Source organism: Grus americana, chromosome 7 (assembly GCF_028858705.1).
Source record: "Grus americana isolate bGruAme1 chromosome 7, bGruAme1.mat, whole genome shotgun sequence".
NCBI classification, from domain to species: Eukaryota; Metazoa; Chordata; class Aves; order Gruiformes; family Gruidae; genus Grus; species Grus americana.
The window spans coordinates 8170373-8184916 of NC_072858.1; the positions used below are offsets into that span (position 1 = coordinate 8170373).

Genomic DNA, 14544 nt, shown 5'->3' on the forward strand with positions numbered 1-14544 from the left:
TTAGCAAATCCAGGTTCAGGAGACACAGATTCACAACTAAAAATCAAAAGACTAAGATATAATTAAAGGAGCTTCTGTATACAAAATTACCTGCTTAATTTAATACAGATAAAGTGCATTAATACATGTTGACAGGACAGTCTCTTCTGGCCAGCTGAGCTGAGGAGTGAGTAGTTGGTGAATGAGCATGGTCACGTTATGAAGGAGTGTGCTGTGTTCACTCATTTTGGCTATTTTGTGGTTTGACCGTGTTACAATAGGAGCAGGGTGGGCTCGGAATATGTTTTGGGTGGATTAAGAGCTATAGCCTAAAACATTCTGTTCTTTTCTCCTTTTTCCAGCTTTTTTCTTTCCTTAGTCTTGAAATTAAGTTGTAGTGTTGTTCTCAGGATGTATCAAGGTAGCCTGAATGTGATTTGGATCCTGATAAAATGTTTATATAATACTGATGTATATCAGGAATAATTCTGTTAAGGATAAACAGAAGCTGATGTCAGACAGTGACAATACCTCAAGAAGGCTCTGATACTTATTTATTACAGTTCTTCAAGATTCACTGGAGGCTAATGAGTACAATGTAGGCATTTTACTATCAATATATGCTACAATATTGATTCTTTGAGATAATTATGTATAATTCTGGAATTTTAGTAGCACCTTTAGTAAAGCATCTTCACTTGTTTGTTTCATTCACCATTCATTTATTGGAAAGAGATATCTTTATTCTAGGATAATTTATATATAGCATAATCTGATTGAGTCAAGGTGAGAGTTTTGAGATGCTCAGGTACCGTTGTTGTGTATATTGTGTGAGAGTCTTCATAGGCTAGGGAGAAAAAATAGTCCTGTTTCTCAGAGAAGGTTTAGGGAAGTCCTCATACAACAGGATTTATGGCTTGTCAATCTATAAATGAGTGATAATGGTACCTCCTAAATTACCAAAGAGGTTTTAAGGCGTAATAATCTAGATGAGATTTGGAAGATGTAAAGAGTTGCCTAGTGCTGCTGGTATTAATTGTTCTAGAGTAGTTTTAGAGCAAAGACATCGTTGTCACCTTTATGCCATGTAGTGCTTCAGTGAAGGCTATGTAGACTCTTGACTTTTTTTGAGATGGCCTCAAAACTTCATTGTACACAAAACACTTGAAAAACTTTGCATAAAAACTTCCCAATACTCCCCCCGCAAAGTTGAAAAAAAACCACCATAACTTCTAAGTCATCTTCTGTCTTTTGCAGAGAATCTGATATACAGCAGAAAATGCGTGTAGTCATTTTTTAATTACTGTTTCTGTTTCCAGGACTGATAAAACCAGCAGTTTCTTCATTAGATTTAATGTTTAATAAATCCATACCTGAAAATCTGAATGATGAGATCTGCATGGGAGCATCATTTAGACATTACCATCCATTCTTTTAAGAGATCGGACCCTTACTAGGTGTTAGCTGTATTGAAGGAAGAACTCATAGTTTTGCAATGACGGTAATGGGGGGGGCACGGTAAAAAGGCACTGAAGACAGTTTCTGTGTGAGTGCAGCATGGAGTAGCTGATGATTTTGTGTTTGGATTCCATGACGAATGTGCCATGGACTACCATCCACAGTAAAAGAAGGAAGGGCTACCCTGAACAGGCAGTTTAATTTCCAGTCTCACACGAGTGAGCCCTTACTGGGAATTGCTGGAGTGTTGTTTAAGTTCGTATCCTTGTTTTTTTGGTAACTTGTTCTTGTATCCATGCCTTAAGGGCTGATGATTCAGAATTCTCGGTTCACGGAGCATGTGAGGGGAGCTGTCATGGGTGGGGCAAAACTATATTTACCTTTTTCAGTCACTTAGAAGGTATTGAATAGCAAGTATAAGTTTGCCTTAAAGGCGAGCAAACACGAGCAGTTTTCAAGTATGAAGAAGCTTGAATTCTTATCTGTTGATACAGTTTTCATTCCTTTTCTTGCATCTTGATGCTAGAAATCTCTTCCCTTCTTTTCCTACAGGGAACAGGAAAATGGCTTAGAAGTGGAACAGCAATCAACAGGCGTAACTTTGGTGTTCTTGTGTAGGAAATATATTGTTTCACTTTAGGTGCCCTTTCTTAGAGCATCTGCATCAGTGTGGTATCTACCCTGTTCATCTACCTGTTGGTTTTTTTCTGCTTCTTGAGTTTTAGAGATGGGTAGGGGTCTCAGGGGTAGGTAAGGAGAAGTGGGGTCAAAGGAAAGGGATGAATAAGAAACCTTGGTTTTACTGGGGTGGGGATACAGGGCACATTAGGAAACCTGGTTTTGTTCATTCCACTCTTTAGATACACCTTTTTACTCCAATGAGTGGCAGTGAGGATTTTTTCCCATCTGTTTAAATTACCAGATTTCCTTTGAGTTTGCATGTGGCATGTGACTGTTTTCAGTGGTTTTACTTAACTTTTTTTCTTTGAGAGCCCTGGAAAGTTTTCAATGCTTGCTGGTAACAGCAGTGCTGAGATTCTGGCTAAGACATTTCTACTGTCCCTCAGTTTCCCTTTCTAGTTAATACAGTCTGCAGGGTCTTGCCGTTTCCCAATTGCTGGCCTGGGCACATGAGGAGCAGAGTCCTGTGTTTTATGTTACTAGCCCAGGAGCTAACACTGCTGTCTGTATCCCAGGCTTAATGTACCTCAGTCCAGCATCTCTAAAATGAACTGAACTTAGAGAAAAAAGGAATTATGATAATTTGAGTTTTTTACATCTAAGGGACTTCTGTGCTGCTGCTGCGAGTAATAGGTATGTTGAAGGCAAGCAGAACAATGATGCCGTGGACCTAGCTTTCAGGAGTCAGTTGAATTAGTTTTATTTCAGCAGATTTTGAAATGCTGAGGAGAGACACGAGGGATGTCACAACAGTGTAGAGTGTAACTTTGTAAGTGCTTCTTGTTTGAAAAAGTTCAACTATCTAAAGCTAGAAAGGGCTAGTAGGTTTTCAGGTGGCTAATCTACCAGACTCTACATGATAATGTCTTCAGATCTAGGGTAAGACATGTTAAATTTAAGATGAAACTCCAACATATCTGCTGTCATTAGCTGAAAACTATATATTCATACATTTTATCCAGTTTTAATTAAGTTGGCTTGAAATAACACCTGTATCCTAGTGTAGCTGCTGTTAGGTACGAGAAAAAATGTGAGGAGAAACTGAGGGGCTGGAATAAGATGTAATGTCAACAGCCCTCTCATTTTATTCTTGCAGTATGTATCTTAAAGACTGGAAAGTGTTCCTTTCTAGCAAGGTTTGTTTCTCTAATGTTTGGAGGTGTATTCACCTTCTTTCTAGTGAGAATAAAATTTCTGGTCTCAAAGGCCAAATAGCCCATATGGGACACATTGAAAGAACAATAGAATTGGCAAGTTGGGGCAATGATGGCACATCCCTAAGGTAGTAAAATAAAAAGTTTGAGAAGGGCACACAAAATTGCACAGTAAACTGGAAGCTTAATTGGTAGCTGATCAATTGTTTCTGCATATTATTTACTGGTTTGAAACAATGGACTTCCGGCATCCTGGTGGTTGATCCCTTCCCTGCTGATCCCTACAGCTGAGTTCTTGTGTGATCTTGGGTACATTATACAATCTTTTCATGTCTCGTCTGTGGAGTTTAAAGAAAAAATCTCTCATAGGACTCTTGTTGGAAGAAAATGTTAATAAATAAATAAATAAAGGTGCTCAGCTACTCTGGAGGTGCCTATGTGTAACAGTATTGCATTAACCATGCTTTCTAGCATTGATCTGTAACCTGAGCCAGTGTGGGTTTAAAATGGTGACTGCAAGCCAGTACATTCACCTTGTAATTTTTGAACTCAATCAATAAGATTGTTTAACTCTCCATTGATCAAAAATTGATTGTTTTGGGAGCCACCATCTTTTTCAGACACTTTCCAATTACTTCAATTCTAAAAGGATATCCAGTTCATCCATAGGCTATTAATGAAGTTTATGACCCATGTTATTTAAGAAGTCTGTGTAGATAGCCAGAAGAGCTTTAAAATGAATGAAAAGGAGAGCTCATTTGAGTAAAGGAGGTGCTGCAATATTAACGTTTTTCCCTTTTTTTTTCTTGTTTAGCTATTGGCGAATATGAAGAACTTAGAGCAGAAAATAAGAAAACGAAAGAAGAGGTTTGTATCTATTGATTATTTCTTTAATACTAAAATGCTAAATATCAGAATACCTTATTGGTTATGGCAGGTTGTTGTCTGCTTTCGTAAGCTCAGCTGATTACTTACAAGTAATAAGTATGTATTAAGGAGCAGTGAATGCAACTCCCAGCAGCTATTCTAGCTGCCCCACTCCAGAAAAGTTGCTATAAATATATATATATTTAAATGATTGCTGCTATAGCCAGTTTGCGTACGATGACAATGTAAGCATAGACCAACTCAAGTGTTTAGATATTCTTAGGAAAACTTGTTTCTCTTGGATCTAAGCCTTGTTTTATTACAAATTGATTTGCATGGTGACACTTACTGAAAAGAAAATCAAACAACTCGCATCACCCAGCCTTTCTGAAAATGTGGAATGTAGGAATGTGATTTCTGAAGGTATTTGAAGTGCGTGTCCCCCACCCTGAAAAAACCCAATCCAGTTTTTAATAGGAGAGCAAGATGTCTTATCTCAACTTGCAGAATGGTACTGCGGCATAAAATGGATTTGCAGCATATCGCGTGTCCTTCTGTGAAATTTGTGTGCCTGTACAACTTGAAAAGAAGCTTTGAATGTATAGGCTGAACTTCATACATTACTGCAGGCTTCATTTTTTAATGCTCAGAGATACTGGAGAAGAAAATAATGACCAGTTTCTAGATTGTTCATTGTAATTATGATGAACTGTCTTTCTACTAGTAAAATTAAACACATTCAGTAAGGTATCTCTTGTCACCCAGGACTCTCATTCATTCAACACACCTGCTTTCTGTGAGGAAGCCAACAGAAACAGAGAAATCTGAGAGAGATTTGATGGTACTGTTGTGTTGCATATATCCATGTTGATGTGCAAAAGGTTTTTAGCAGATATTTGCCAAAAGAAACTGTGGCCAGAAAAAGCCTCTTATCAGTTCTAGATAGTGAGGAAGGCAGAGGAGTCCGTGCTGCACTGTATTGTAAAGAGAGTATTACCCTTTTTCCAATTTTAGTGAGCTGAAGATGAAGAAACACGTTAGTTTTCAAATCCCTGTTAGCTGCCAAGGCATGTAGGTTTAGTTTAGCTTTTTGTGAAGTCATTTCTGAACGGTCACTTTTAGTCCAGTTGTTACAAGCATTACAATTCAAGGCTGTATTGGGAAGACCTTGTCCTTAACTACTTTCTCATTATTAAAGAAAACTTGAAGCTTATCTTCATATTCAGCTTCAGCAGTGATTATGTGTATTTCCACCGAGCTCAGCGTATTGTGCTTCACTCCCTCCTACCCACTGACCTTCTTATCTTTTTTACTGTGCTTGTTGCTGCATTCCCGTTTTGCTGTCCTACACCAGAGCCTCAGATATCCCGGGAAATCTGTCCTCTATTTTTGCTGTTCGGAAGACTCTGGCAGTTCATCTCCTAGTGCTCAAAAGAAAAGGAGAATGAAACTGAATTAGACCAAGAGTCCATTTAGTCCAGTATCCTGTCTGTGACAGCAACAGGGAGGGAGGAGTGGAAGAGCACGACTAACACCTCCACAGAGTACTCTTCCAGTCTTCTAACCACTGGCAGCCTGGGGACTTTCTCAGCTGCATGTGGTTTCAGTGCATTCTGCCGTCCACAGCTCTCTCCCTTAAATTTGTCCCGTTACCCCCAGGTCTGTGCTGATTGTTGGCTTCCATCACGTGTGAGGAGTTCCACACCAGAACTGTCCACCGCAGGAAAAACGGGCTCCCCAGCTTTGCCCTGAACCCAAGTCCTGCTAGCTTTGGTGTTCCTTCAACAAAGTTTTGTTTAGGTTGGGGGCAGGGAGGGCAATGAGGAGGCTTTTCTTGAGCTGCATTTTTATTTAGAAATTTTTTTTCTTTAAAGGCAAATCTAATGAAAAATTTTGTTGCCAAAATTGAGATGAAATTAGATATTCTGAGGTTGTTTCTTGCATTCTGCTCTTCTTTCTTCCCTGTTCCTCTCTCACAAGACTTCTTTCCTATAACTGCATATCTCTAGCCACTTCTGTGTGTTTCTTCTGAAGGTTGGTATGATGTTTTCCAGAATACTTGCATTACAACTGAAAATCCCCCAACCCTGAGCACATGGGGATTACGTCCCCAGTCAGGCAAATAAGTTAAGCACGTGCTCAGGGTTGGAGGATTTTCAGTTATGCAAGTATTCTCCATCCAATAACCTCTATCCTGCAAATTGGTGTGCCTCTGTAAGCAGTCCTGCTTAATTGTTTAAGTGCTTGGACTCAAGTGGTTAAGTGTGAGGCCCTAAGTGCATTTCTTCTACAAAAAAAAAGAATCTGCTGATACAGAGTTCATGGTTATGTTTCCTTACAGTGCCAGTACTGGAAGAAACTATTCCTCGTGTTACTGCAGGGCTGGGTAAAAGCTCGTTAGCTTCTCTCTAACTTTGTATCTTAGCTTATGCTTTGCAGGATCAAACCTGATATTGGAGGAAGTATAGCACAGGCTATCTCTGCCTGTGGGTCCGGGAAGTTGTGGGTGCCTTCTGTTCCGGTTTCTGCCACTGTCTATGTGAGCGTAAGCAAATGGCTTCCTCTGTATCAATTGTGGTCATATAATTGCGTCGATAGGAGGAACAGAAGAGAGAATTAATTGTTTTAGAAAAAAGATTTGCTGATCATTTGTGGAAAATACCACACAGGAGTTAGACAGCAGTCTGTATGTATGTGCTTTTGACGCACTCGGTGGAATTTTTTTCCAAGTCACCAGCACACTTGTATGGCTCTGAAAGATGAGCTGTGTCATGGAGGAATGATTCTAGTGTATATTAGAAACATGGAACTTGGTGCATAACAGGCAGCTAACTTAAAATAAGATATAATTTTAATTTCTGAAAATTTATGCACTTTGTTCCGTATTTTTTCTTAAGATTAGAAAGTAAATTGACTTTTACATAGGTTACTTTGTTCAAAGCACTGCTGCTTAAAAGGATGCTAATAACCATGAAAATTCAGGAGCAAAATGTAGATCTTTGATCTGCAGTGTCTCTTCCTCATTGTCTTGCTAAACTGCCAATTTGGAGACCTCTGGTTGGGTCTCTGACAAAATTGATGCAGGCATATTTTTTATTAGTATTTTTAGTACTTTCAAAAACCGGAACAAAAATGACATTGGCAGATTACTTGTCTTAGGTCATCCTTTTAATTGAAGTAGCCAACTAAACCTGCATACTAGTCCCCAAAAAAGAGATAAGTAACATTTAGTTGCACACAGGTGTAGATAACTTAATATGCAGTTCTGACCTATTTGGAGTCAGATCATGAATAAATATTTGACCACTTGCTAATCAGACAGAAATTACTTTGAACGCTGGTTTTGACAGTGTTTTGTCATGCTGCCAATAGGCAAAAAAAAAAAACCAACAACAAAAAAACAACAAAAAGCAAGACAGCTTTCCAAAACAGTAGCTGTAATACTGTATCTCTGATACATCATTCATGGTGTTTGCTCTGTTAAAGCACATGTATAGAGTGGATTATATGTTTTGTCACCAAATGGGAACAGAGAAGGGATTCTGCCTTGATGACATGCTCATTCTGTCTGTAAGTAGAGTACAGCAAATGTCATAGGATACTTTTGAGCACTGTACCAAACTCATAATTTTAGAACAAGCATTAAATCTGCATAAATTTCGCAGTCTTGTGTAAATGGGAAAGAATGGATCTTGTGTTGCTTAGCAATGGCTTAATTGACTAGATGGCTACTACGTGAACTTCTTGCATCTTAATATCTGGACTGAACAATCTGTTTCTTGTTTTTGCCCTTTGAAGGCCCTTTACTGAAGTCAGTAGGAGCTTATGTGCAAAACAGTTGGCAAAAAAGAAGTCTGTTAGAAGAGAATAGACAAGAAACCCAGGCCTCCATGGAATTAGTGGCAAAGAGTCATTAGGCTGGTGGGGGCGAATGTGTGGAGACCTGTGTATCCACAGGCTTCCAGGTGGTTGTTGTGTGCATCGACTTCCCAACATCACATTGTAGTGTCAGATTCCCATGATGGCATGGTACTATCCTGGTATTGTGCTAGCTCCAAGTACAGGCCAAGTTCGTGTACTGCTGTTCACCTCACTGTATATGCAGTGTTTGGTTTGAACGCTGATCTTTGACATGTTATGTGATTTACTTCTAAGTAGTCACCATATCAGTTCTCTGTGCTAGAAATGAAAGTATTGCCTTGTATCTTGTATACCTAGAAGGCAAAAATCTGAAACTGAGTGGGATCAGCAAAGCTCCTGAACTTGGTCCTGCAAAGATGAAACATTGTAAGGAGTTATTCACAAAATGAATTTTGGAAATTTTTAATTTGTTTCTAAAAATACAGATGCAAATTCTTTTTACTGCCAAGAAATTCTTGTTGACTCCTATAGTTAGTTCAGGAGTGGAAGAAGAGCAACGAAGCTGGTGAAGGGTCTGGAGCACAAGTCTGATGAGGAGCGGCTGAGGGACCTGGGGTTGTTTAGCCTGGAGAAAAGGAGGCTGAGGGGAGACCTGATCGCTCTCTGCAACTACCTGAAAGGAGGGTGTAGCCAGGTGGGGGTTGGTCTCTTCTCCCAGGCAACAAGCGATAGGATGAGAGGAAATGGCCTCAAGTTGTGCCATGGGAGGTTTAGATTGGATATTAGGAGAAATATCTTCACCGAAAGGGTTGTCAGGCATTGGAACAGGCTGCCCAGGGAAGTGGTGGAGTCACCGTCCCTGGAGGTATTTACAAGATGTGTAGACGTGGTGCTTAGGGACATGGTTTAGTGGTGGACTTGGCAGTGCCAGGTTAAAGGTTGGACTTGATGATCTTAAAGGTCTTTTCCAACCTAAGTGATTCTATGATTCTATAGTCTATTACCTTTGGTTTTTATTGAGGTAATGGTGCTATAAATATTATCTATTAAATATTTATATTATATAAATATAGTAAATAAAATTGTGTAAATGCTTATTTTCCTCTTCAGAGAAGATGAACGTCTTACTGAAATAAAGTTAAAACCAGAAAATTGACCAACAATCCAGGAGTTACTGACTTTTTTTTTTTTTCATTTGAGGGTACTCTTGAGTATGGAGCTATCTGCTAATACTGACAAGGGGACACTTAGTGAATACTTGAAAGCTGTTTCTCCTCAACAGTTGCATGCGCTTGAATGTAAAAGGTGAATGGTAGATTTTATAGTAACGTTATGCTATTTCCCTTTTAATGTTTAGGATTAGCGATATTCTTGTCCATTAACAATTCTACTGTATATGCCTCAAATTGCTTCTATGAAAAGTGAAGTGGTTGTGAATGTTACAGGCTTCAGTGCAGCTTTTCGAGATCAACTAACACTTCTAAATTTTGATATTTTAAAACTTAATTGTTTTAAAGGTAAGGTCAATTTATTTTAAGGGATGACAGTGTTTTTTATTTAATTACTTTATAGGAATATTTTGTTTGCATAACCTTCCAGTTTGAAACAGTACAAGTAGTTAAAGACAATCTCAACTTTTTCTAATTCCTAGCTAAACTGGAGATAAACTAGGTTTTTTTGGTAGGACTTGTAACAGCTCTGCTTGCACGGGTCTGATTGCAAGACAAAAGGCAAAGTGCTTTCCATTGATCATTTCAGCAAGGGCAACAATCTCCTGCTCTCCTTTTCTTCCTGCTCTTTCATTCTGAAGCACAGTAGCAGCAAAAGGAAAATATTCAAAAAGCTGCAACTGGGAGCAGGAATTGCTCTGCAGACACCCAAACCTACAGACCCTGATTGTGCAGAGAAACGTGTAGCTATCAGGAGAATAGCCAGCTTGCCGTGGTCCAAATGGAGCTCTCTGAAAATAGCACTCAAGGTGAAGTGGAATAGGTCATTTAACTTCCCCTTTTGCTGCACAGGGAAAGCTGTTACGCTTTACACCATGTCGCTGGAGGATTTCAAAAGGAGTTTTTCCTGTCATTGGGATAGGGAGGTACCGCATCCTCTACATCAAAGTTTCCATCAGTAGGAAAGTGTCTTGTTGACTTCCACAGGCAACAGATCGGATCCTTAAAATGCTAATCTTCCTGGTTTTTAAACTGAGCATTAAAAGCACTTCATCACTTAATGTGCAGTGGGCTGAAAGCTTGCAGCGTGCAGAAGAATCTGTGGGTGAAGTATGCCAGTGTGGTTACAGTGTGGCACTTGTAAAATACCAAGAGGCAGCAGCTCACACTGATCCTCCTTTTGCAGCGGAGCTGTGCTCTGCAGGAACAATCAGAAATACTTTCTTTCTGTGTCTTTTACAGTTCTTAGACTGTACTTCTGCCAGTAAGGTAAGGCAAATTTTTGCTGAGGAAACTGAAAGGGAGGGCAGCAAGCAGCAAGATTCATGCAAAAATTTCCCTTCCCCACCTCTCCTGTGCAAGATTCTCTGATCAGCTTCTTTGTTAACAGGGCCAGATGAAACGGTGAGTCCTCGTCCAGCACTGCTTGCTCAGCACTCCTTGCTCCTTCTGCAACTCTTTCTTGTTTCATAGACCTTTACAGCAGCTGGTTACTTACCTGTCCCCCCTACTTGGCCGCTGTCCCTTGCCTCATCAACCCAGTGCCGTGAGAAGAGAGATTGCGAGTGCAGCTCCTTTTGCTCCCACAGATAGCTTCCAAAGCCCGCATGGAGGCTGCTCCTGAGGCGACATCAATGGCATCCTCTCCTTGCCCAAGAGCAGATCCTCCTTTGGGCCTCATCCAAAGTCCTCTGGAGCTGATAGACGGGCTCTCTTGAATTTGGCTGCCTTTGAATCGGACTCTCTCCCTTCTTGTTGCTTAACAGCAGGCTCCTTTCCCAGCTAACTCAAAGTGGGTCCTCAAGTGGAAAAACTGAAAATCGAGCAAAATCATTTCAGGTTTTTTTCCCCAGTTCTGTTCCACTGACTGGTATCCTTGTAATTGCAGTTACACTGGAAGGAGCTCAGTCACACAGATCTCTTCCAGAAGTTAATTCATGGTCTTATGTTGATTTATTACTGTGAACATACACAGCTGCATGTGAGGAAGGATGTCTGGTACACTGTGTGTGTAAGACACGTTGTGTGCTGGTCATACTTCCCCCCGGGTCATGTGTTTTTCACAGTGCGGTTAATCACTGACTGTGTCTCTTGTGAACTTTACTCATTTCTTTGAGTTCTTTCATTTGCTTATAGAAGGGGTTTTCTTAGAGAAGTCTATTTAATGTCTGCTTTATTCTTTCTTTTCGAAGAAACCTTTCCACTGTAAGATCAGTGATTGCAGCCCTGTGTAGTATTAGCATTGACCCCCAAATTAATAAAACTGGGGTAATGGGTAAATCCTCAAAGTATGAAAATGAGCGTCCTCCCCTCTTCAAGGCTGACGCTTTGCTCGTGATGTTATGAAACTGAACAGCATGTCCCTGTTTATTGGCTTTGAGGTTTTCCTTGCACATGGTAGGTATAGAAATGCAGGCCTCTCTTCCAAGTCTATTTGTGTTAAGTAAACTAGACTTAAAGCATATTCTTGATGTGCAAAGTAGTATTGCTTTTACTGTTGTGTGGAACAGGATAACTGCTTATATCAGTTTTGGATAATGTGGCTCTTCTAAAATATTTTCAGAGTAGCTCTGAATTGAAACCTAAAATGAAATACAACTTGCCAGTTTGGATAGGAAATACTGTAGGTAATGAATTTTTTATGCATAGTTTCCATTGATCTTACATGACAGAGCAAAAAGAAATGATGCTTTCATAGGCTTCTGTACATTATTGTGCTGGCAATTGATCTTTGTTGATTTTGCATGTTGTGACTGACTGCTAATTAAATAACTGGGATTGGTGTTTCATTTCAATTTTCTCTTCTCCTACAGTGTGACAAAATCAAGCAAGAACGAGATGAGGCTGTCAAAAAACTGGAGGAGTTTCAGAAAAGTAAGTTGATAATGTTAGTGGGAATTTTTTGATCTAGAGAGTTATGATATTACTCCGCATAATCTCCAGCAGTGATAAGAATGCTGAGATTCAAGTCCACTTGCTGTTTCTCCTTCAAAACGTCGTTTTAAGGAGTTAATCCAGTGAGACTTTGACCATTGTCAGACTAACTGCTGTCACAGCATTTATATGCTCTGACACAGGTAGCCATTCTTAAAGTGCGAAGTGGTGAAAACACAGTGGTACAAATGCAGCTCTATCTCACCTGGATTTGGCAAGTGACTTTCAGAATGATATATGCTTGGACTGAGTGGGATTTGACCCTATTGCTGAGATTGCTGCTAATAATAATAATAATGGTAATTTTTTCATGAAGAAGGAGTAAAATTACTTTAAGTATAGACACACCAAGAAAAGGATTTTAGGATGAACTGCTGTGTCTCGATAATTTTTAGAGCAAGTTCTGTCTAGTCTGGGCTGTGAGAATGTCAATATTCACTTTTACACTTTTATGGTAATGGTTCTATTGAAACTCTGTGGTGTCTGGAAGCAACAAAGCACATCTAATGGGAGTGGAAGTATCCTAGTGGAATAACTCCTTAGAAGAGACAATTACAATAGGATTGTGGTCTGTTATGTCTGGTTTGTGCCAGTATGGTGAACTGCACTACGAAGCATCAGAAATGTGAGTGAAGTTAATGCAGGAGAAGGAAATCATATGGTCTATACTTTTGTGTGACTGTATTAATAGTGGAATTTGCTCACTTCTGTTTTATAATTGTTCATATGATACAGTTATGGAAAATAATCTAAAATCAACAGGAATCATCTACTGCCTTAAATGATCTTAAGTAACTGTTCTGTGAGGCAAGAATGTTCTCTATGAAGTCTAATTCCTCTGGAAAAAATTGCAGCCTGTTTTGTTTTTGTTATGATACAAGGAATACCGGAGTGTGACAGAAAATGTCAAGTAGTTAAGACTTAAAATTTGAAGTAATATTTGATGTTGTAAAATTTTATAGGTTTCTTTTATCTTCCTTTCACATTTTTAAAGGACATACCTTGTAAACATAGTGATAAAATGCCAGGAATATTAGGATTTTAAGGCAATAATAGAGCCCATTATTTAAACGACAATATAAAAGGCAATTATATTGATGAAGAGCTACATCGGCTTTGTGTCTGTGAATAAACTTGGCCTGTACTCAGCTTCTATTTGTTCTCCTGGCATAAACACATATTGTGTGTGATTCCAGTTTAATGGGGCCCCGTTTGTATGCCAAGCAGCTGCATTTTAGGCCCTATTGCGTGATTTCATAGCTCTCTGAAAATTGGTTCTATTGAGCACAAGAGATAGAAGGTGGTGGTGGGGGGGAAAGCTTCAACACACAATCATTTCTTTTCAATTGGAGCCAGCAAGGTTGATGACAACATGACCATTGTGTTATAATGATAAGACCACTAAGGATCTGTACCTCTCATCAAGGCTTTCACACAACAGCAGATACAATTTAATTCACTGCTCTGTCAGCAGTGCTGATACCATTATGCCGTCTGTCTCCACAGTTATAATCACTGTCCTCCGAGAAATGCAGTTGAAATGATCTTGAGCAGTCAAAGAAACTCTCAATTAAGGCTGCCACTTCCAATGTGTCAGATTGTGTCTTATGCACTTGGTACAATTTTCACTTCCAATCCTGTTTATTTACAATGTCTACCAGTAATTACGCTTAACATGTCATTTAGTGAGGGTGCCCCTGCCAAGGAGATTGTTGGGTGCTGCAGTACCATTGAGTGGGAGTTTCTCGCAGTCAATGCCATCAGCGGCTTTTAGTCCCTGATGGGATGCAGTAGTAATGTTGATAATGCAAGTATCGTGCTCATCAAGTCATAATTAGATGCCACTCAAATGTGCCACTTGTAATAACAGTGTTGATTCATGTTTTCTCGGTGACTGCAACTACTAATTAGTTAAGTGGTTTTTGGTTGGCCTGCATTTGCTGCGGATTATTATTACCCCTGAAAAAAACTGTCAAGGTTAGAGATGTTTCAGGCCACTTAGTGCTGCTTTATGAATTTTAATATTGACATAATAAGAACTTTGGGCAGACTTAGGAAATAATATATTTTTGTATTTAATTTGGAAAGATTTTTTTCCCCTGAGTTAATCATAATTGCAGGTTAATTAAGTTTAAATGAACCAAGAGTAATCCCTAGTTCTGCCATGTGAGCCCAATCCTTGTTTCCTAACTTTAGCTTTGCTTGAGGCCATTAGATTCCTGTCTGTAAAATGGGAGCAGCTCTGTATCTCCTCTGCTCCCTCGTCCTGCCCAAAGCATTTCATTGCTCCAAATTCCCAGAGCTAGGTAGAATAAAACCAGAAGAGATATGGACATGTACTACCTGAAGCTTTTCCTCTCTCAAATTAAATACAACAGCTCATACGGCACCCTTGGAGCAGATAATTTCTCCAAAGTCAGAAAAAAATGGAAATAAAAAGA

General features: G+C 39.4%; 1 protein-coding gene across 2 annotated transcripts in view; it reads left to right on the plus strand.

Moving 5' to 3' along the window:
- The window catches only part of SHTN1 (shootin 1), a 67075-nt gene that overhangs the window by 5907 nt on the left and 46624 nt on the right, over positions 1–14544 (plus strand). Inside the window, exons 2-3 of one of the 2 annotated variants that reach the window (XM_054832472.1) lie at positions 4087–4139; positions 11983–12043. In XM_054832472.1, the coding sequence (XP_054688447.1) occupies positions 4087–4139; positions 11983–12043 (114 nt within the window). Of the gene's footprint in view, positions 1–4086; positions 4140–9220; positions 9306–11982; positions 12044–14544 lie in introns of those variants that run through there. The other variant, XM_054832473.1, reaches the window with a different exon arrangement.